Source organism: Antrostomus carolinensis, unplaced genomic scaffold, assembly GCF_000700745.2.
Source record: "Antrostomus carolinensis isolate BGI_N321 unplaced genomic scaffold, ASM70074v2 scaffold35834, whole genome shotgun sequence".
In the NCBI taxonomy this organism is placed as follows: Eukaryota; Metazoa; Chordata; class Aves; order Caprimulgiformes; family Caprimulgidae; genus Antrostomus; species Antrostomus carolinensis.
In genome coordinates, this window is record NW_010312026.1 from 12,723 (window position 1) to 33,670 (window position 20,948).

A 20,948-nucleotide genomic window follows, 5' to 3' on the forward strand; every position below is an offset into this window, starting at 1 on the left:
GAAATCAGATGGCTTCTGTCCAGTCTCTCTTGTTCTTGTAGTCATGTCTATGAGGATATATAGCTGCCTCAGAATAAAATTGCCTTTTGGTGAGTCAAAGCAGAAGGAAATGTTTAGTTTTTAAAAATTATGTGGCTTATATATTATAAATTACAAATGGGCTGATGCTGCTCGCTGTCCCCTGAATATACTGAGCTGATGCTAACTTTTGTGCAGATTTTTTCTTGAACTGCAGAGAACTTAACATGTACATGTTTCTCTTCCTGGAAGCTTTATAAATGCCAATAAATAAAAATGGCAAGACCATTTGTTTCTGCATGCTGTAAATCAGCTCCATTTATACAGTAAGCTATGACTTTGAGAAGGGAAATCTAAAACCAAGCAAAGGTATTGAAGAACTTCAGAGTTCCTCCTCTTTGAAGAGAAGAAAAGCCTCTGTAAGAGTCACATAAGAGGCTTCAGACCTCAAGTCCTAGGAGGTCTGTTGAACTTTGAATAAAATCCATATTAGAGGTTTCTGTTCTAAGGCTTATTCCACAGCTACATTGGTGGGTTTTGTTGCTTTGTTAGAAATCAAATGTGCTCTGTGTTCCAGGCAGTACTTTCCCACTGAAATGCATAGAACAACTTCATTGCCTTGTTCCTCTCTTCTTTCTTAGACTGTTTCACAAACTATTATAAACCTTCAAGATTTGTTTTTAGAGAAAGATTAGTGGATGTATTTTTTTCCTCTGATTTTTCTTTTGTGTTTACTTTGTGCTTGCTAACTGCTTCATATGTATTTACTTTACCAGTTTCCCACATGTAAGTATGTGGCTCGTAGTCTATCCTGTTAATTGTGTGGGTCTTTCACATAGCAGTGGCGGGGAATTCTCTGTGGAATTTATGAGCAGGTGCAGTAGTTGAAAATTTTTGTTCTTTATTTAACTTAATTGTTGTCTTTCACCTTGCTTTTGCAAGGAAATAAAAGTATGGTCCTTCTAGTTTTGGTTTAACAAGCTGTTGGTTATCTTTAATGGTAAGGTAAGAGAATTCTAGTACAGAATTAATTTTGCAAACTTGATATAAGAGGGGGGAAAATAAGGGTTAGGATTGTCAGTTCTGCTCTTTAGAATTTCATTTTTGCTGTTTTTTGGTGATCCTGCATTCTGTGCAGAGAGAAGGAAGTAACTGGTTGATCTTTCAGTTGTTGCTGTATAAGAATGCACAATTTTTTTTTTAATTCAACTCTTTGCATTAAACCAGTTAGTCACCACCAGTAAACTATATGATTTGTCACATTATAGTGACCAGTATAGAAAGAAATTTTTTTAACCAAATGTCAGTTCCCAGTCTGTATTTTATTATCACTACTTTCTCATTTTCTTGACCCATTTTGCATAAATAGTTACTAATTAAGACAGGCTACCTGGAATAGGTATGGCAGTGACCGAGTGATACAGTGGAAGAGACAGAATGAAAGATCAACACCTTGTTAAGTACTTCACATTATCGCGTACGTCATGAAAGCTTTGCAATTTTAAGCCTTGATGTCTCCTCACTGCCAGTTTTGATTGCCACATTATAATATAAAAATTCAATAATAGTTTCCTTGACTCATTTAATCAGACGTACTTGCAAACTTGATGACACGTCCTCCCAAACACTCCCAGTCTGGGAGCAGATTTAAGTAAAATAGTTTTTTTTTTGGTCACTTGAAGAAAAAACAGAAACATTGGTTTAATATGGAGGGACATTAGTATACTGTGGAAATAGCAGGGATAACAGCTTCCTGCATTCTTTCAAACAAGTCTTTGATTTATCTAGACATTTAAACCAAAGTAGTCTTTGTGGCAATACAGTTTTGTAAATATTAAAAATAAAATACATGTGATACAGAAGTTTATGAACATGTATCTCAGTGGTACCAGTAAGGCTTGAGGAATTAAAAACACTATCTCTTTTTGCTCTTTTTTTTTTTTTCTCCCTTTTCCAGTAAAATTTAGTTTGTTGCCTTTGTTGTCTTTCAGGTGGAAAGTTTCTAATTAGCATTCTTAGAAAATAATGTTGTGGAGTCTCCTTCTCTGGAGACATTCAAACCTGCCTGGATGCCTTCCTGTGTGATCTCATTTAGGTTCCTGCTCCGGCAGAGGGATTGGACTGGATGAACTTTCGAGGTCCCTTCCAATCCCCAACATTCTGTGATTCTGTAATTACCACTCTACAGTTCTTGTTCTTTGTGTTGTGCCATTATATACTGCTGAATTTATTTGCAGCCCTACAAGGCTTAAATACAGAAACCAGTCTGCAATAAAAATAAAGGAATAGAGAGCTGCTGGCCTCTTTAAAGGAAAAAAATAATTTGTAAATGACATGTGGTTTACAGCAGTAGCAACACTGAGTCTTGGACTGTTGCATTTGTCTCAAGCTTATAGAAGCGTGTTGGTGTTCCAAATTTCAGTATCTGAAAGCATCTCTTATCTAACTCTGAAATGCATTTTTGTAGCAAGTAGTTATTAAAGCCTGCTATTGGGATAAGCATGCAAGAAATGTTCCTGTTGTTTGCTGGGTGTGTCAATCTGCTGAATGGCTAATTTGGGCAAATTTATTCCAAGTTGGGAGTTCAGCTGTGCTGCTGAAACTCTCAAACATTTTCTCAAGCAGAAGAAAATTGTATCAAGTAGTTAAAAGCTTATTTTCCTTGTAGGAAATAATAATTTGAAGATAATTGTTATTTTTTTCATACATAGAAAGGGGCATTTGTCATTCAGTAAGTGCTCTTATTAAATAATTTGGCATCATTCTGTGTCTTCTTATTGAACTTGTGGCATTGCTGGTTAATTTTTTTTTATGTTTACAGATGTTGTACATCATCCTTGAGCACTGATAGTGAATTAATCTTTTCTCTGCCCTTTTCTTAAGATTGCCATTAAAACAGCTTCTCACAGATTTTAAAATTAGTATTGCTTGCACTCAGATTTCTGGCAGTCTGTACCAAACTGCCTTTGAAAAGTTTAACCTTTTTTGGTCTGTGATGGTCAGCTAATAAATATTGTGAATATTCACAGTAACACCAAAACTATTTCCCAAGCCTCTTAAAGAGGCAAACTGGAACCACCCCTTTTTCTCAATTTGTAGGCATTTTGATTTGAGTTCTTTTACACTTTGGGTTTTTTGGGGTTTTTTTGATTGTTCTCATTGGGAGCCGTACATTAATATTTCCCACTTTGAGGAAACACGATGCAGCTGCCTTGCTGCTCAGAGCTTCAGCTATGTGGCATGTTACACCCAAAAGGAAAGTGTCCCTTTTTTAAAGTCTGTTTCTGTTAGTTCTGTTTCATTCCTATTGCCACAGCACTATCTTCTTCCAATGTGAAGTTACACTACTTACAGTTCTTCCAACTGCTGTAAATTCTTGTGATTGTCATAGTACCACAGCTGGGATGACTCTTGTGGCTGCAGAAGCTGAGCATGTACGCTTCCAGATCACCTAACTAGAGATAAGGGTGTCTTTCAAATGTCTGCACAGAGTTGTGGAGTCCACAGCTGGAAGTGGAGTGACATCTCAGATTGCTAGAAGCTGGAGAGATGCAGATTCACAATGTCAAAAGTTCAAGGTAAAAAAAGGAGGGATGGGACATCGCAGATTACTTTCTCTTGCCATATTTCTGTTGTCATTTATTAGGTGGACTAGAAAAATACAGCAGTCAAGAAAAATGTATGAATGTAGCAGCATCGTCCCAGAAGACTTGTTTTTGAGCAAAGTGAAAATTATTCTGATAAATTTAATACACTTACATGTTGATCAAATTTAACATTGATTACCCTGAAAAATTCAAAACCATTCATTATGCTCATAAGATGATGAAAGAACAGTTCCTATTTTAAAGATACCATGTCTGTTGGTTGGGATTGGAGCTTTGCCACATTTAAAGAAAACTCAAACTCCACATAATCACAAGCTTGAAGGAGCTTTACTGGGTATAAAAATGAGGAAACTTCACAACTGAGGTTATGCATTCAAGACTCTTCAGCCACAGGCTCAGCCCCAGAAATGGAGAGCAGCCCAGACAATCGCATTTTCAGTAGACAGAGCCTGGTCACCAATGGCAGCAGCTCTGCAGTGGTGTGCCATTTTGCATTAGCAGGGTCAATGCCACCCTGAATCAATAAAGAAGAGATGGCTGCAGCTTCTTATTCAGCAACAGAAGCTGTTTCCGTATCTGAGGCCATGGAGAAAGGATCCCTGCTAAACACAGCCCTCTGACAACAAGAAGCCATGAGTTCTAATGCTTTAAATCTAAACTTTTGTAAGTTAGGGAGTAGGGAGCTAAGTGCACACTGAATGCTGCCCAGAGAGACAGACTGCAGGAGCAGTGCTACAGAAGCCTGTGTTAAGCTTGGCAGAGGCAACTGGATTTATACAACTAAATAAAGGTACCCTGATTTATACAATTTAGGTACCCTGAATTCTGAACAGAAAGTACAGTATTATCAATAAAAATATTTGGCTTAAGCAACAACATGGTAACTGGATGTAAGTAGCACAATAGAAAGAGTTAGTAGCACTTCTGAACAAATAAGGCAAGTTGGATAAAAATATTAGTTCCTAAATGGGAACATGTATAAAATGTGAGAGCTGCAAAAGTTATTTCTCAGAATTACTAATGATCATGAGAGTGATCCTGAACGTTTTCAGGTGCAGGTGTCTGAGAAACTGTGTATGGGAAGGGAAATAAAAGATTCAGTTAGTCATGGGGGGAGCCAACCACATGAAATGCTGGTTGTAAAATTAACCTATATGTAAAAATATTTCCCTGTCTCCTGCAGTTTTCTCTGTTGTTATAAGGTATTAAAGTACTTGAGTGAAGCTTTTGTTTGTTTAAAAAAAAAAAAAAATGTTTTCAGAATTACAAGCAAATCACTGAGTTAATTCCCATTAATCCATATGTTTCAGTTTACATGCTGTACCATGGTTCCAACACTAAATTGTACCAGGATTAAAAATATAGTAAAGAAAGGGGCTTGAATGGTAGACTGGAGCACTGAAAACCAGTAATCAAAACTGAAACGTTTTCTGGAAATAGAACTGGAAAATATTTAGACTACTCTTTGCTCTGTATTCTTACGTAGGGGTTGCCAATAAAAATGAAGGCAAACAGCAGACTGCCTTATTTTTGACAATAGGAGCAGGAACAGATGTGTTTAACGATTTTCAGCTAACTTAGGGAAGGCTTATTATGAAACTACAAAAATTTGAGGAGTACAGGATTCTAAAGAAAACGAATGAGTCATAACTAGACTTGCCAGATCTGTCTGGACCCAAACCCAGACTCTGAATAGCATGCTGTCTGCAGAGTACTCAGGATCAAGGACCTGCAGGCAAAGGTCCTGTAGATGGTACCTCTCTCTTTACTGGACAATTGGCAGAACAAGGATTATGGTGTGCTGCCCAGAACCTGCCTACTTGGATTAGGGATTCAGGGAGCCCTCAGCACTCTGGCTGCGATGTTGTTCTCCTGAATTCCATCAGTGGCTCCAACTGCCTTCTACTGGTACTTTTAATAGTCAGAGGCTTTGCAGGCAACCTGGTGCCTACACTGCCCTGGCCAAATGGGGCTAGTAAATCTAGTTACGCAAAAGAAAATATTTCCGTTAGAAACTAAAATGGGAATTGATCAAAACCCAAAGGGCCAGTTCTGGAGGTATAAACAAAACTCTGGTGAGAGGCCAAACCGAGACCGACTTGAGCCTGTTACACACAGGAGGAAGGTCACTTGTACTCTGTTGCAGCGCTGTGGTCTTGACTTTGTGCTTGGCACCGAGCCCCACAGTTGCCCATGGTACTGATGCATTTATGACTGCTAATAAAAACAGAGTGCAGAGGAGAGGAGATGGGCTTGGTGCTGAGAAGTTCCACTTGAAAAAGCAGTTGGACTTACCTTCTTGGGTCCTTCCCTCTTTCCCCCCTCCCCAGTCTTCTAAAGGTATCTAAGCAGATCTGCTAATGGCATGTTCCAGTGCCAAGATCCCTGGGAGTCTTAGCCACACCTGCCTTGGCCTCAGTGCCCAGTCCATGGTCCCTTTCTTGGGCTGCCAAGGGTGGCTGCAAAGACTGTAAATGAAATCCTAGTCTTGGAAAGAAATGGCAACCCTTATACCCAAGTTCCCAAGATTTTGATTTTTAGCAAACTTCCTGTTTGCTGTTTATGGGTGCCAGTTAGGAGTTGGCTGGAGCCAGTTTCAGTTGCATGGAGTAAGAGAGTAAACGTAAAACCAAATCCATATACCATGGATCAGAGCTAGTTTTCTGAGTTAGGTAGTTGTTAAGAATCATCTCCAGGGAAATCTATTCCTAAAAGTTTAACATGAAGTCTCCTGTGCTGTGCTACTGATTTGCCCAACGTAGTGGTTTTACTGTTCTGTATTTTATTAAGCATTATATGGAAACCTATTAAATACAGTCTCTTATTTGGTACTTTCTGTTCTAGTACTAAGACAATTTTGTAAGAGGTTCTGCTTATGATAAATAATTCAGCTGTTACCTTCACATTTAATTCAGTTACAACATTTAATTTCTAAACGTCAAGTGAGTTCTGATGAATTGTTACTTTTCATTTTCGTGATTTGTTCTACAACATCTTCTGCTAGCACTTCAGTTTTAAGCACATCTGCGTTTTCTTTTTTTACTACTTTTTAAAAATTATTTTTTAAGTTCAACTATGGGAACTTCTTGAAGTTTCTCTAGCAAATGCAGATGAAGAAGAATCACTTAACTTTCTACTGTGATTTTATCTTTTCTAAGCACTATTTTTATACCTTGTTCATCTGCTGTCTTTGCAGACTGTTTGGCAGTTTTCCTGTTCTTGGTGTGTCTGAAAAAGAATTTATTGCTTGCTTTTGTGCCTCTTACAAATTGTTTCTCAAACTTGGCCTGCTTTTCTGTTTTTTACATTTAACCTGTCAGAGTTTTTATTCCTTTCTATTCTCTTCATTTGGCACAACTTCAGCTTCTTGAATTTTGCTCTGAAACAGTGGACAAAATGGGGACTGATTGCTTTATCAGGCTTCAGCTATGGGCTCTGTTAGCAGTACATGTACCATCCAAGGGTCCAGTTCCACTGACTGTTCATATTGCTACTTGAGGTCCTGGTCCCCCACAGCACCCAAATGCAGTGGGGGAACTACTGGCCTGGCTCAGCTCCTTGTGCTGTGACAACCAGCACAAGTCAGAGCAAAGGCTGGCAGATTAACAAAAAGGAAACAAACTGTGCTGTAAACTGCACCCATTTGCAAGACTTTGTAGGCACCGCAGCACACTTACAGCAGAACTAGCAAACAGGAGTACGGCCCCTGCTCAGTGGAACTGCTGCCTATGCCTTTCTGAATCGCTCCCTTACACCAGCCCTCGCTGCTGCAGGGCAGCGAATAGTGAGTCTGAAAGCAAACAGACAACACATGTCATTTTTATCACCCAGTTTCATACTCAATTTGTTTTCAAACAGCATGGTTAACTTACAAAACCCTGAACGTAAACAGGTAAATTATTAAATGGCATCATCCCTGCTATGGGAATAAGTAAATTAAGTGTAGTAGTTTGTAAAGTTTAGAAATGTCTTCTGGGATTAGGAAAGCAGTTGAGTAAGTACAAAACAGTTAAAATTATCCCTCTCCTCATATGCAAACTTTCTGCCACTGCTATATTTGTCCAACATATAACCCTGGAAATCATAAGATAAGGAAAAGATCCAAAAATGTGGGCATCTTTGCCAATTGTTTTATTGGAAAAAGAAGTCAGAAGTCTTTGCTTATATGTGCAGCTATAAGAGTGAAACATGTTTCAAAATGGAAAGTTTTTCACCACTTGAAAAGAGAGAAGCTCTGGAAGAGAGGGCTGATGTCAAATATTTTTCTACTCTGGATTCATCAGCGGGGTTCTGGCAGGTGCCCTTACAAAAATAGTGCACATACTTGTGAACGTTCAGACATCCCCGTTGAGAGATGGCATTTCCACGGACGTGTTTGGGTTTGCTCAGAACCTGAAGTGTTTTAATGGAAAATGCAGAACGTGCTTGATGCTATGGAGGGTAATCTTTTGCCTAAGCAGACTAACAGAAATAATTAAAAAAAAAAATAGAGAAAGGATGCTCAACTAAATCTGGAAAAAACCCAAAACAACCCCCCCCCAATGCAACCACCACTTGGAGAGGAGGAAGCACAGGTAAAGCTGATGTTTTTCTAGCACACATGTCCCAGCAGACTGGGAAGGCTGCCAGGTTCACTTGAAAGGGTGAAGTACTGTCTCCAATGTGCAGCCTGGTGCTGTTGTGCCAGATGTGCCCAGTGTGTACAATGTGGAGCATGAGTTAATAAAGAACTTGAGAAACTGCAAAAGACACTGCAGTCTTGAGGGATTTAAGCATTAAATAAATCACTCGTGAATATTTCTAAGGGAGGTTTTAGTACATACTTCTAACTGTCTGGTCATAATTGGTGACCAATGGTTTATGTATCCCAGGCACTTGCAAAGACTCAATGTTGGCTTGCTCAAATAGTGAAACAGACTTTAACCTTGATCCAGAACTATTAAGAGCTTTAGGTCTTTATTTATGGAAGGTCATTCTTAGATGAAACTGGGCATAAAGGATTTATGTTTGTTATTAAAGGGAGCTGGTAAACATCTTGTCACAAGATTAAAGAGCCGTTGTTTTCAACCACACTGTCTAGACCATTTGACAAAAATGCCGAGGAGAAAAGACCTAAGCCTAGCTTATGTACATGTCAATCTTGTAAAATAAACACAAACAAACTAAAATATCTGTCTAGTTTCAGGCAAAATGTGAATTGCAGTTACCAGAGCTATGCTCAAGGCTGAGATTCAACAGAAAAAAAAAGTATTAACAGTCACTGGGGCATAACGTTCTCGGATACTCACGACAACTCAAGGGGGAGCTGTGAGTTCTCAAGCAGATCTTTTGTCTTTAGTTACAGGATGATGTTCTATACACTTTTTACAGGAAAATAGTTTTAAAAGCAACATGCCAGTCATTTAAGAATTGAAAAATCAAGAAGGATGTTGTATACTGTTGCAAATGAAAAGTAATATGAAGGGACCTGCTGAGAGATGTCACATGCACCAAAAATGCTGTGAAAGACTCTGTATTTTTCCTGGGAAAGTGACAAAAAGCTTTTAGCTTGTTTGCTTACCTTACTTTTGTAGAGGGGAAAACCCCCTGAACCATACTGAAGCATTCAAGAATATTTCTCTTTTTTGCCTCAGGCAGCCTTCTGAGACCTTCCTAGAAAACACCACAGCTAACCAGGTGATCATGGACATCAAACTTGATCTCCTAAAGGAACTATACCTGGCACTGTTTTATCTCACAGCAGGTGCAGTTCACTGGGCACAGTTTTAAGCTGTTTGGGTTTCAGTATGTACCTGCTAGATCCTCTTATTCCTCATGTAATGGGATGATTAATACGTTTTCAAAGTAGTAATGTGGAGTCAGATACCAGTTTATGTTTAGTGTTGTTGTTACATTTCAGAATGGATCCAGTGGTGCCTGGGTTTTCCACTGACTACTTTTTTCCTAAAAGAAAATGTACTGTTAGAAATCAGCATCAGAGTGACCACAGATGTGTACAGATAGTTACATCTATAAAATGTAGAGTTAGAGAAGGTAAAACAAAAACTTTAAATTCTGTGTTCTATCTGGTAGGGTACTCTGAGAATACCTGCTACGCCGTTAAAGGGGCAGTCTGCTTATTGTTCTTGGGAAACAGTGATATCAGCAGTGGTATTATCATCCCAAAGGATCACATGCTTCAGACAGATGGGTGACATCCCTTTACAGGGATGGTACAGGAGGGAAGGAAGGGATGCTTTTATTTGCTCTTTTTTCCATGGGTATCTCACACAGGTGAGACACATACTGAGATGCCAACGGAGCCCCAAAGATAGCAGCACAACAGGAACTGTTACACTTTCTCCTTCCTAACAACAGCAGTGTGGCCCATGAATCAATGCAACGTGACATCTTATGAACTCCACATTTGCAGTACATTTTAGTTATCACTAGTGATGTTTTTATAATTGCATATTATGTTAATTTTCACTGTTAATCTTTTGCTTGTGTTATGTTTGGCTAGGAAAGGAAGATATGTGTGGGACTGTGCTTTTGAGCTTCTGGCTGGAGCCATCTGGAACAGGTTATTACATCATTCATGTTACGAGATGGCAATTACAATTCAGACACGGAGTGAAGCAGACCTCACCTGATAGCATGAGGTAGTCTATCTTTGAAAAGGAGAGGGAACCCTCCCCAAACACTAAGAGTTTGCAATTGGGATTGTCTTGGGAGGTGCAAGAAACAAGCCCTACTGTTTTTCCAGGCAGAATTAGGGTTTGAGACCAAGTTTCCTATGTGCTCAGTGGCAGTAAGGTGAGATGTGTGTAGTTCAAATCACTGCCTGTCATGGGTTATATCAATGTGTGACAATATAAAAAAACCTGCTTATTTGGCACTCTCCAAGAAGACTTAGATCAATCTCCATAGTCAGGTGAAAGCCAAACTTGTGGCCCTGTGAATCTCATGGTGCTCTCAAAATGCAATTGTTCCTGCAAATGCCCAAGTCTTGTTTTACCAGTTTTGCTGGTAGAAAATTTGTTTCCATATGGTTTAGTAGGAGCAAAATTGATGTTCTAAGCATCTAAAGCTTGGACATAGTCCTTTAAGGTGTCAGTTATTGGCAAAGTCCTTTAGTGAATTCAGGTCTGTATGGCTGTGTAAAAGATGTCTAAGACTTGTCACTTCCAATTACTTTGGGCACGCACACGTATCACCATACAGGTCTGTGTGATTTGACTCTGATCCTGCAGCTTGATAATGCCCTTGAGAATATTCAGAGAGAGTGATCTTTAAAAGATGACAAGAACATCTAAGAATAGTGTTTGGCAGATATAGTTCTGGAGAACTGTATGTATAATTTCAGATAGAATTAAAAAAGGAGATGAAGTGTTGTAAAAGTTCGTAGATGAGGACTTCTTTTTGTGAAGCAGACTTTTTGTTCAGGAGTGCTGGGTGTAGCTAACTCTTATTGTGTTCCCTGACCTAAACACAGCTTTTGTACATACTTCTAACTTCAGCATTCAGAAACCATTAGATTATGTTCTCCAGTGCTGAAAGTCTCTGCTAACCAAGGGTGGTGCATTATCTGCAGAAGCATGGTGTAATTCATACATTCAGTTGTCTCATCCAAGGAGGGCAGAGTTAAGGTTACATGACATAGCTCATGCCCCTTATGATTATATATTACACAATTTTGAAAATCCAAGTCTCAAACATAATTAAAGCTATAGTTTCAACCCTAGCTATGCACAAATCAAACTTGTAAGAACATACTTGGTTATTTAACAAAGCCCCATTTTATGCTGTGTACTGTTCTGCATCTCTTCATGAAGACAAAGAAAACGTCAAGGTAATCTAAACAAACTAGTGGATTTTATAACACGGGGGCATAGTTGAGACCACTGAAGTGAGAGTGCTGCTAGACCTGAAGTTTAGCCACCATCCTAAGCATAAATGGTAAAGGTGTCAGCAGATGGTGTTGAAAGATATGTTGAACTGTCAGTGTTTTAATAGGATGAACAGAAGGGTTTTCATGTACCACAAACATCTTCCTTTGTGCAACTCTTCATATCAAAGAGTTGTGAGAAGGGTGTGACTGCATCTCATTATTTTCTGGCTGATGGTAGTTCCAGAAAGGTGCTGCAGAAATTCCACTTAGCCATAACATCAAATCCTTTTATTTAGGAAAAAAGAAGTCACCACACTGTAAACTAGCCCAGGCTGTGGTTTGGTACACTTTTTATACTCTGGTTTTTATCCACTCCAGCTGTCAGATGGAGACAGGAAAAATCAAAACATTTGTACAGTATTCCTTCTTAAGAGAGCTCCATAGGTGGTCAGGTCTGGATCCACCTCCTGTCTCCAGCATGGAGCATCTGTGCCAGTTGGCTGCTGAATCAGAACTCTTCAGTCTGAAGCAATTCTTGGGGTGCTGTGCTCATATGGTGATTCTGGCACACCTACAATGATTTTACCATGTGATAGTGAGAAAGATTCAATGGATCAGCAAGTAAGTATCAGCAAGCTCTTCATCCACATGAATGGATGCTCAGAGCATCTGCTTTGCTGAAGAGCTGTTCCTCATAGTTTCAGCAGATCTTCACACACCTAATGTACAGTAAGCTCTGCTACTTTTAGACTTTGTTAGCTCTCCAGATCATTGAGTTTATTGAGAAACACGAAGCTTATGGAGTAATGAGAATGCTCACTGTTAACCTTTTGCCACAATGAAAATTTGCCCAGTCTTTGCTTTCTATCTCTTGCCTGTTTTCTGACCTATGACAGAACTTTCCTCTCACAACATGTGCGGCAAGCTTCTTCAGAAGTCCCTTGTGTGAGTTTTTGTTAAGCTTTTGGGAAGTCTATGTAAAATAAGTTCATTGGTTCTCGTTTATCTGCAAATGTATTGATGCTGTTTGAATAATTCTAGGAGAGTGTTTAATTTTTTTCCATGCAATGCAAGTGATGTGAGCAAGTCACTGAGAGACAAACTGTCAGAAATAACAATGAGCATCTGGTGCTGTCATTTTTGAAAAGTAATTTGGACAATTACAGCCAGTTACTGATGTACAGAGCTCTTCCACTTTCTATTGGCACCAATATGACTTGTGGGTGCTCAGCAACCCTGAAGCAGCCCAATCTTTGTATCTCAAGCTGTATATCCATGCACAGAGGCCAGTTTTATGAGTAGCTGTTATAAGAACTCTGTTTCTCAAGATGTTATAGAGGTGCTCCTTAGGAATAAAAGGTTTCCTCATCTGGAAGACTCCACAGAAATTCGAAGTATTCATTTAATGTCTGTGTTTAATTTCAGTGTTCATCTTTGGATCTAGCATAATCTTTGCAGCATCTGATTGCTTACCTCTCACATCTCATAAATGTTCTGCTTGACCTACTAAAGCTCTGCCTATGGCAAAGTTGCAAAACACCTGAAAAAGTACTTTATTTCCTTCCTCTCCAATCATAACTGGAGATCTGCAAGATACGTCTTTCCTGAGAAAGATTTCATTTCACAAACCACTCCTTTAAGCGTGGGGTCAGTTTAAAAAGGGCCAGTGTTTGTAGACAAGCCATTTGTTATCCTTTGAGCATTTAATTTGTTTATTCCTGTTTTCAAATAATCCCCAAGCAATGTAGTTCCTGTAGCTGTGATCGTCATGAATTCAAGTTATTCACCTCCCAGAGGGTCAGACCTTTCATCAGTATGCCATTGGCACGAAGCAGCAAGTGTTGCATATTCATCGTCCGAGACACCGGCTAGAGGCCTCCAAAAAGCCTGATTTTTTTTTTTTTTTTTTTTTTTTTTTTTGTTCTCAGAGCAAGGAAAACAATCCCTTCCCTTCTCTAGTCCCTTGATAAGGGTTTCTGTCCAATAACGGTGCTCTCTGCTCTGAGGCACATTTAACTGTGAAGTTTGCAGCGGGAGAGGCTTTCCTTCAAGCTGTTAGTGTTTTATCCTGGCAGGCTCCTCGAGGTTGTTGTGAGGAGTCTAGCCAGTTGGTGAGCTTTGTAATCTAAACCAGCTGTCCCAGGCTGAGGCCCCCATTTGCATTGTTTAACATACTTAGAAAATGAAGTGTTCATTTTTAACATTCCTCCTCCAATTGGTTTAATGCTGAATTACAGAAGAGAACTAAGCAAAACCAGGTGCTTTCTCTGTGTTCTCTCCAGTGTCTGAGGAGGTACAGACGGCTCCCGATCTTCTCCATTACTTGCTATTTCATTCTTTGGACTATAAATGACTGAGGAACTGAAGTGCTAGCAAAGGGTAATGCTTGGAAAAACTTTCTAGTTATTCATCAGCACAGACTGGTTTTTTTTCCACCTTTCCCCAACGGTTTTGGACATGCAAGGATTAAAAAGGTAAGTGGTATGCATGCAACTTCTTTACTTACTGAAGGGAAACCTACTTGTGGAAAATATCTGTGGCAGGGATTCAGTATGCCAATCCACTTGCTAAAGCCTTTTGCTAAGAGCTGGGATCTTAATGGTCAGAGATGGGGAAAGATGATCTGTCTGTTATTAAAGCTGTGCTGTCTCTGATGAGTTCCTTCTTGATCTGTGCTTATACTCTGTGCTTTAGGAACCCCGGCATCCGCAGGGGTGCTGAATTGCGACAGCAAATGATCCCACTGGCTACAGTGATTGATTTGAAGCTAATTAGTTACTACTGCAGAAGTTAATTACTAATTTAAAATATTTTGCCTGCTGGGCAAGCTACTGTGACCAGCTGAATATAGTGTTGATAGATTGTGCTGCTTGTCTGTTAATAATTCTCGAGGGGATCTGAGATCTAAAGTAGCAAGCAAATTGAGATGGTGGTTGCAGGCAGAACACGTATGAGGCAGTAAGGTCACCCCCGACCAAGAGGAAAGAATATATCATCTTGTAACAACAGAAGCTAAAGACTGTCTAGAAACATATGAGTTTTGTCTGACTGGTTTTATAGGGGATTTTGTTAGCGTGCAGTGCTCTGCAATAACGTAGAGTGTAGCCCAGTTGCTAGGTACATTAACATTCAGCTGTAACCTGTTGTATTTCCTCCTAGTGCTGCTCTTGCTGCATGCAAAATGAGTATGCAGTCTTTATACCAGTGCATGCTTTAAAATCTCTTTAAAAATCTTTGAGGAATCAATAAATGAAGTGCAAGCCTAGATGGATAACTATATTTTTAATGCTTTGCATCGGACTCTGAAGAAAAGTCTGTGCAGAATTTGCTTTTCTTTGTCACTCAAAAGCTGCCAACAAGCACAATCTGTCTCAGCAGTACCATGAACAACCATTTTAGGGTTTACATTTACTTTTCAGAGTTTGTGCCTGTCTCCTCATTTAAAACAAATTTGTTCAAATGTGTTGGTCACTGTTTGTATATGGTTTTGTCTTATGCATTTGTAGGTCTCGTTTAGCAGCTCAGTTTGCACTGCAAATCAGAGACAGCTCTAAGAGAGAAAGTTGGCAGCTTGCTTGGATAGCAGAATGAAGGCTACCTAAAATATCCCTTGCTTCCTGTACTGGTTTTGTGGGAATGTATTGTATACAATTGCCATTGAGAACTAGAATCCAAGATAAGCAAAAATGTGGGTCTTACTGTATTGAGAGTAAATTTTATATAAGGCAGCAGCAAAGCACTGAAATCCATAGTACATTAAAAAAAAAAAAAAATTCTTACTGTCCTTTCCTGGTTTTCTGTCTGTTCATAAATACCTGGGGGTGGGAGCTTAGTTGACCAGAATTTTCATGCTCCAGGTAAGGAGTTCCAAACACAGCCATAGAGCTCTGTTAGCAAGGAATCCTCTTTCAATTGCAGTGAAGAGACCCAGTATGCTGAGATGATATAACTGAGGAAGGCTCCATCAGAGATAGCAACTTCTAGTAGCTGATGACCTGGCAGTGTGTCTACTTGCAGAGCAACGTGTTAGTCAAGTCTGAGTAAAGGGACAGGATCTTGCTCTAAGAAAATGGATTCATTTCAAATATAGTCTCCTGGGGATGAAATGCAGTTTAGCGGTTAGAGCAACTGGCTTGGATTCAAGACCTCCTGCATGACATGTCTGCAGCCCTGCCAATGCATTGCACTGTGAGCTTAGGCGGGGCCTGTGCTTCTGGTTTACCCATCTGTAAAATGTGCATAATGTGCAAGAAAAACTTTGATATTCTCAAAATAAATATGCCAGAGAGGGGCAAAAATACTTTATTAAATATTACGCACTTGTTCATTAAGCAGCTGCTGCATGGGGTATCATAAAAAATAGATTAGTTAATAGACATGTTCAGTCTGATTCTGATCCTAGTTGCATAGAACCATAGTTAAATTAGTGACTCTGAGATCTGAATGTGGCCCACAGTTTTATTATTCCTTCTCTAGAGGCCAAATTCATGTTAGCAAATTTCTGTGGAATACGCTGAAGTGTCACTAGAAATTAATTTGTGCATGTGTATTTAACTGTATATAGTGAGCCTGGATATCAGAAGGTTTTCAGCCTATTTTCTATGCACATTACAGGATACTGACTGCTTTCACACTGGCCGTCTGCCTTTCAAGCCCTGGAAAAACACAGGTGAGAGGTGCACAGAGAGATATGTGTACTGTTTTGTACCAAAGTGCTACATGACATGAGACTTAACTGGCTAGCAGGTGAAGAGGAAGCTCTGTGGTCTGGGGTTTACATGAAAAGGAAGCTGTGTGGTCTAAGGGTTTAGAGAGGAGAGCTTAGAGCCAGCAGGATTCTGGAGCTGAACATGGACTGAGCTTGTTGACTCATCCTTGCCAGCTCAGCAAAATATCCCTGTAGAAACCTGGATCTCACTGAAGACCTGATTCTGCCTCTGAACTGAACAATTCTGGAAAAGGAAGTAAGAAAAGCCATCCCACGAGAGTAAGGACAACTCAGTTCTGTGGTGGGGAATATCCATGTTTGGAAAACTTATTAATATAAATAGGTATTTTCTGTGTATAGCAGAATCTTTTCTTAAGACTGTTTAATTTTAGACTGTGATCCTGAATGACTGCATCCTAGTTTTCATTTTAATTTGTGCCCAAAAACCGTTTTTGTTCAAGAGGCAGGGCTTTTGAGGGTGGATGGAAGTAAAGCAGTCTAGTTCTTGAAATAGCAGAAACATTAGTTCTTTGTGTTCTTGGGCTCCAAGTGGACTTTAAATTAGGAAAAACAGTTCCCAAAGGCATGTTAAATTTGAATTCCTAGTTGATAATCCAGAAATATTCAGTGTCCAGAGCTGTGTTTCTAAATACCTTTGCCAAAAGGCTCTGAAATGTAGTTACATTGAAAATTTCCTGCACATAGCATGCTTATTGATATTTTTGTGAACATTGGATCTGTATGGGAAATGCTTTTCATGCCCCTGGAGGATTTTTGAGATGTCTTTAAAGATTTGTTTTTACAATTTAAAAAATATTGTTTCCATTGCTGTTTTTATAAAAACATCTTGTACTGTAAATTGATTTTGAAGTCTAAGCAAAAAGCAACTTGAAACCAAGATGAGAGCAACAAATTCTTTCTGAAGATATTGAAACTGGGAATTTCAACAATATTGGAATCTTTTCTAGAATTAAGTTCTAGAAAGTTGTTGAAACCAGTTCTATAGTAATTTCAGTGTTTCTCAATCATCGTTTACTATGCAAAGGAAAATAATTTTCTTAAAAACTATGTTAACTTTTCCTACTAACCTAAGCGTAGTGTATACGCCACAGCACAGAAAAGAACAAAAAGTAGAGTACGTACATTCTTTAAAACATGAGGCTGATTATGCATTCTCCTGACAGAATATCTTGGCTTTCCACAGCATGATACCAAAACATGTTGGAATGCCAAAATAAATGAAGGAGAGCAGAATTCCTTCATAGTCGTTTCACACTTCTAGTGGTGGTTTTGTGTAATCATGTGTGCAAGTGGCAGGTGCAGTCCAAATAGTGTCATATGTTTCACTGCATGTCCCCTCCCTAGTTCCTGCAATGACCCGCTTCCACTGCCTCATCCATCTCACCCCTTGTCTCCCATCTACAACGTAACACTTTTCCAAACACAAACCAAGTACTTTACTCTTTCACTGTCTGCTTCCACAAAGTCCTAAAATAAGTGTCTTTATCATTTTACAACAACAAAAAAGGAAGAATCTTGAACACACTCCATTCCTCTGCTCTCTGGTTACTTCAGTGGTTCCTGTTTTCTGAATATCTCTTGCTTACATTCTTTAGTATAACCTATTGACTGGCAGGACCTGGTCTGTTGCTTGGTCTGTTGCTAAATATCTGGAGTCCCAGATGAAAACTAGGGAGAGCAGGGAATCATTTTGATGGGCTTTGACACAGTCATAACTAGGACTGTTACTGTTTTAGAAATGCTGGGGGTCACTGATGGGGTGCTGAGGACTCCAGGTTGCAGCTTTGACAAAGACGAGGGCTGTAGGATAGGAAGGAACAAGTGACTCTGCAAGCCTAGAATGTGTCATGTAAAGATTTATCCTCTAAAAGTCAAAAGATTTAGTGTAAAGTAAAAGCCTTACTTTTATTAAGCCTGTTATGTTTTAACTATGGCTTCAGTCAGATGATTAACATGTTGAGACATATGTACTGAATTGTCTATATGTGGCATTTTAGAGCCTCTTAGAGAAGTTAGCTAGTACCTTTTAACTGAGCCTCCCTGTTCTGGCAAAAAAAGGACTCCAAAATAAAAGAATGTACTTCTGTGTTAACAACTGGTGTGGAGCCCATTGCGCACTCTGTGTTGGTTACCCCTGGGGAGCTGAACAGCCTGACAATGTCACCACCTGAGGGAAATACCTTCTGAGATAAGGGGCTGGCATGCGTCTCTGGTTCATGCCTTGCTGATTGTCCTTTGGGGAAGGGACTTTATTTTGGTGTACTGTATAGTGATGAACAATTGTACTAAGCATAATAGTCCGATGAGCATTTGACTCTGCAACCCTCTCATTTCACAGTCATTGAGTATCCTCTGTTTTCTCATTTTAGCAACAGTGCACTAATGGGTTTGACCTGGACCGTGCCTCTGGGCAATGCTTAGGTAGGACTTTAATTAAATAAATACATTTAAATTGGGGGTCAGAAATCCTGACTTTATTGAGTTAACATTGTGCTTCTGTTAGCATGTTTTAGTTGAAAAGTTCTTGCTTTGTGACAAATACGTGTGTTTGTGTATACGTATATACAAAAATGTATATGTATATATATGTAAATATGTGTGTGTGTTTACATAGCACAAGTATATACCAATCTTTGACATTGTTGAGATACTGACTGGCCGTCAGTTCTTCTCAAGTAGCTTTGACGAGTTGAGATGAGTTTGGGAGCTCAGTCTAGTTGCCAAATGAAAAGGGTTGTTCACCCTTCTCTTTCTCCTCCAGAGTATTTACTGTTTGTTGCCAGCCTCCACCTGGAGGCTCCAACAATATCTACCACTACTTAGGGCTGAAACTCCAAGTAAATTGTTGAGGCAACATAGGGAAGCCCTATAACATCTTTCTGTCAATGATATTCAGTCTCCAGGGCAGCACCTTCTGTGTGCATTAAAATCACTCAAACAGGGAGGGAAAAACCAGCACAGATTGCTTGCCCTGTCATAGCGACCTGCTGCTTCTGTGCTCTGAGAACCAAGCGAATGCTCATTTTGGCTAAACCATTTGTATCTTTCGAAATTTAATTCAGCAACTATCTCAGTCAGAGCAAGAGAGAGGACTGAACCAGGTCCCCAGACCTGAACATCCCTAACTTTTTCTGTGGGAGGGAGCTCGGGAGTTCCAAATCAGGATCCAAGTTTCACAGCTGGGCAAACCAAACCACCAGTGTTTGAAATCCTGATCTGCATGTTGTGGTTTGGACAGACCCTCTAGCAGGAACAGGCGTTAGCATGCTGTAGCCATGTGTAAATCAGTGTTTAAACTGAACATTTATAGAATAAGAAAGCAGGCTTTTCCCTCTCCCTCTACTCTCTAGTAGTGAAGTAAATCAAGTAGAACATAGTGAGGCTCCACAAGGAAGGATTAGCTTTTCCTTTCAAATAAAGTATCACATTTTTTAGCAAAGTCTTGAGAAAAACATGTTAACTATTTTTTATATATGTATCTCATTTAGAAGCAATAGCTTATTTAACTTTTGCAATTTCCTTCCAGATATTGATGAATGTCGGACTATTCCCGAGGCCTGCAGAGGAGATATGGTGTGTGTCAACCAGAATGGTGGCTATTTATGCGTACCCCGAACAAATCCAGTGTATCGGTCACCATATCTGAATCCTTATTCAAATATTTATCCACCACCTCCAGCACCAGGCCCCGTTCCCAACTACCCAACTGTTACAAGACCTCTGATGTGTCGATTTGGTTACCAGTTGGATGAAAACAATCAGTGTGCTGGTAAGTAGTAGATGTCTTTATTCTATATTCTTTTTAAAAAAAATACTGTATCTGAAATCTTGTCCAACATTGGAGAAACAATAATCCTACAATTGTCCTTTAGTTATTGTATCACTCAAGCCCAGTCTTTTGAAGTTCAAAGGTTCTACTTTTTCAAAAGGATGTGAACTCTACATTTCATATAGTCATTATTCAATGCAAGCTAAGGTTTGATTTAGCCCTATTATTTAATCAGGAAACCCACTTTTATGAGAGAAGTAATGTTTTTATGAGACAAACAACCATCTGATGGCAGGTGATTTGTCAGTACATCAAAGGCATGCCTTTTATGCTTATGATTCTGTCCTTGAGAGAGAAGATAGATGGGCCTCCATTTGAAGCGTGAGGCGGGGACTGAGGAGACCTTGGTTCAGTTCTTCGCGGTATCTGACCTTGTTCAGATTTCTGAACCTTGGTCTTCCTCCTTTAAATGGTGTTAATAAGAGTTGTTTCCTCCCATGCTTTGCATTCTTCACTTAGCCTGTGAACTCTCTGGAGCACATACGTTGCTTATCTGGAAGGTGGTACACAACTTAGCACTACCATTGCTTTAATGACTGTAGACTTCAGCTGAGACTGGAACTCCCTTGTTTGAGGCACTGCACAAACACACAGGGAAAGAATCGCTGCACTAGCAGAACATTGACATTGTCTTAGCACCTTGATATTCCTCAGTCTCCAATACAAAAACCAAATAATGCTATGAAAAATTTATTGTATTGGTAGTTTTTCTACTTTTGCATCTTTTGCTAGATTCTGATTCCACTTACTTCATGTTATACCGTGTTTAACTTGGATATAAGCTTGGATATAAGTATACTGTGTTACTCAAATTTAAGGGAGATTTCGAGTATATCCCTTTGGTTTGCTTACTTTTGATAATGTCATGTTATGAAGGAATGGAGAGAAAATTTC

General features: G+C 39.4%; 1 protein-coding gene across 1 annotated transcript; it reads left to right on the plus strand.

Moving 5' to 3' along the window:
* Nucleotides 1-13,524: 13,524 nt before the first annotated feature.
* On the plus strand, nucleotides 13,525-19,994 carry LOC104524141 (fibulin-5-like; the record flags this gene model as incomplete). Its single annotated transcript, XM_010166918.1, has 4 exons — nucleotides 13,525-13,970; nucleotides 16,111-16,165; nucleotides 18,595-18,646; nucleotides 19,752-19,994. Coding segments are annotated over exons 1-4 (367 nt in total), but the record flags the coding sequence as incomplete, so codon positions are not given.
* Between the last annotated feature and the right edge of the window lie 954 nt (nucleotides 19,995-20,948).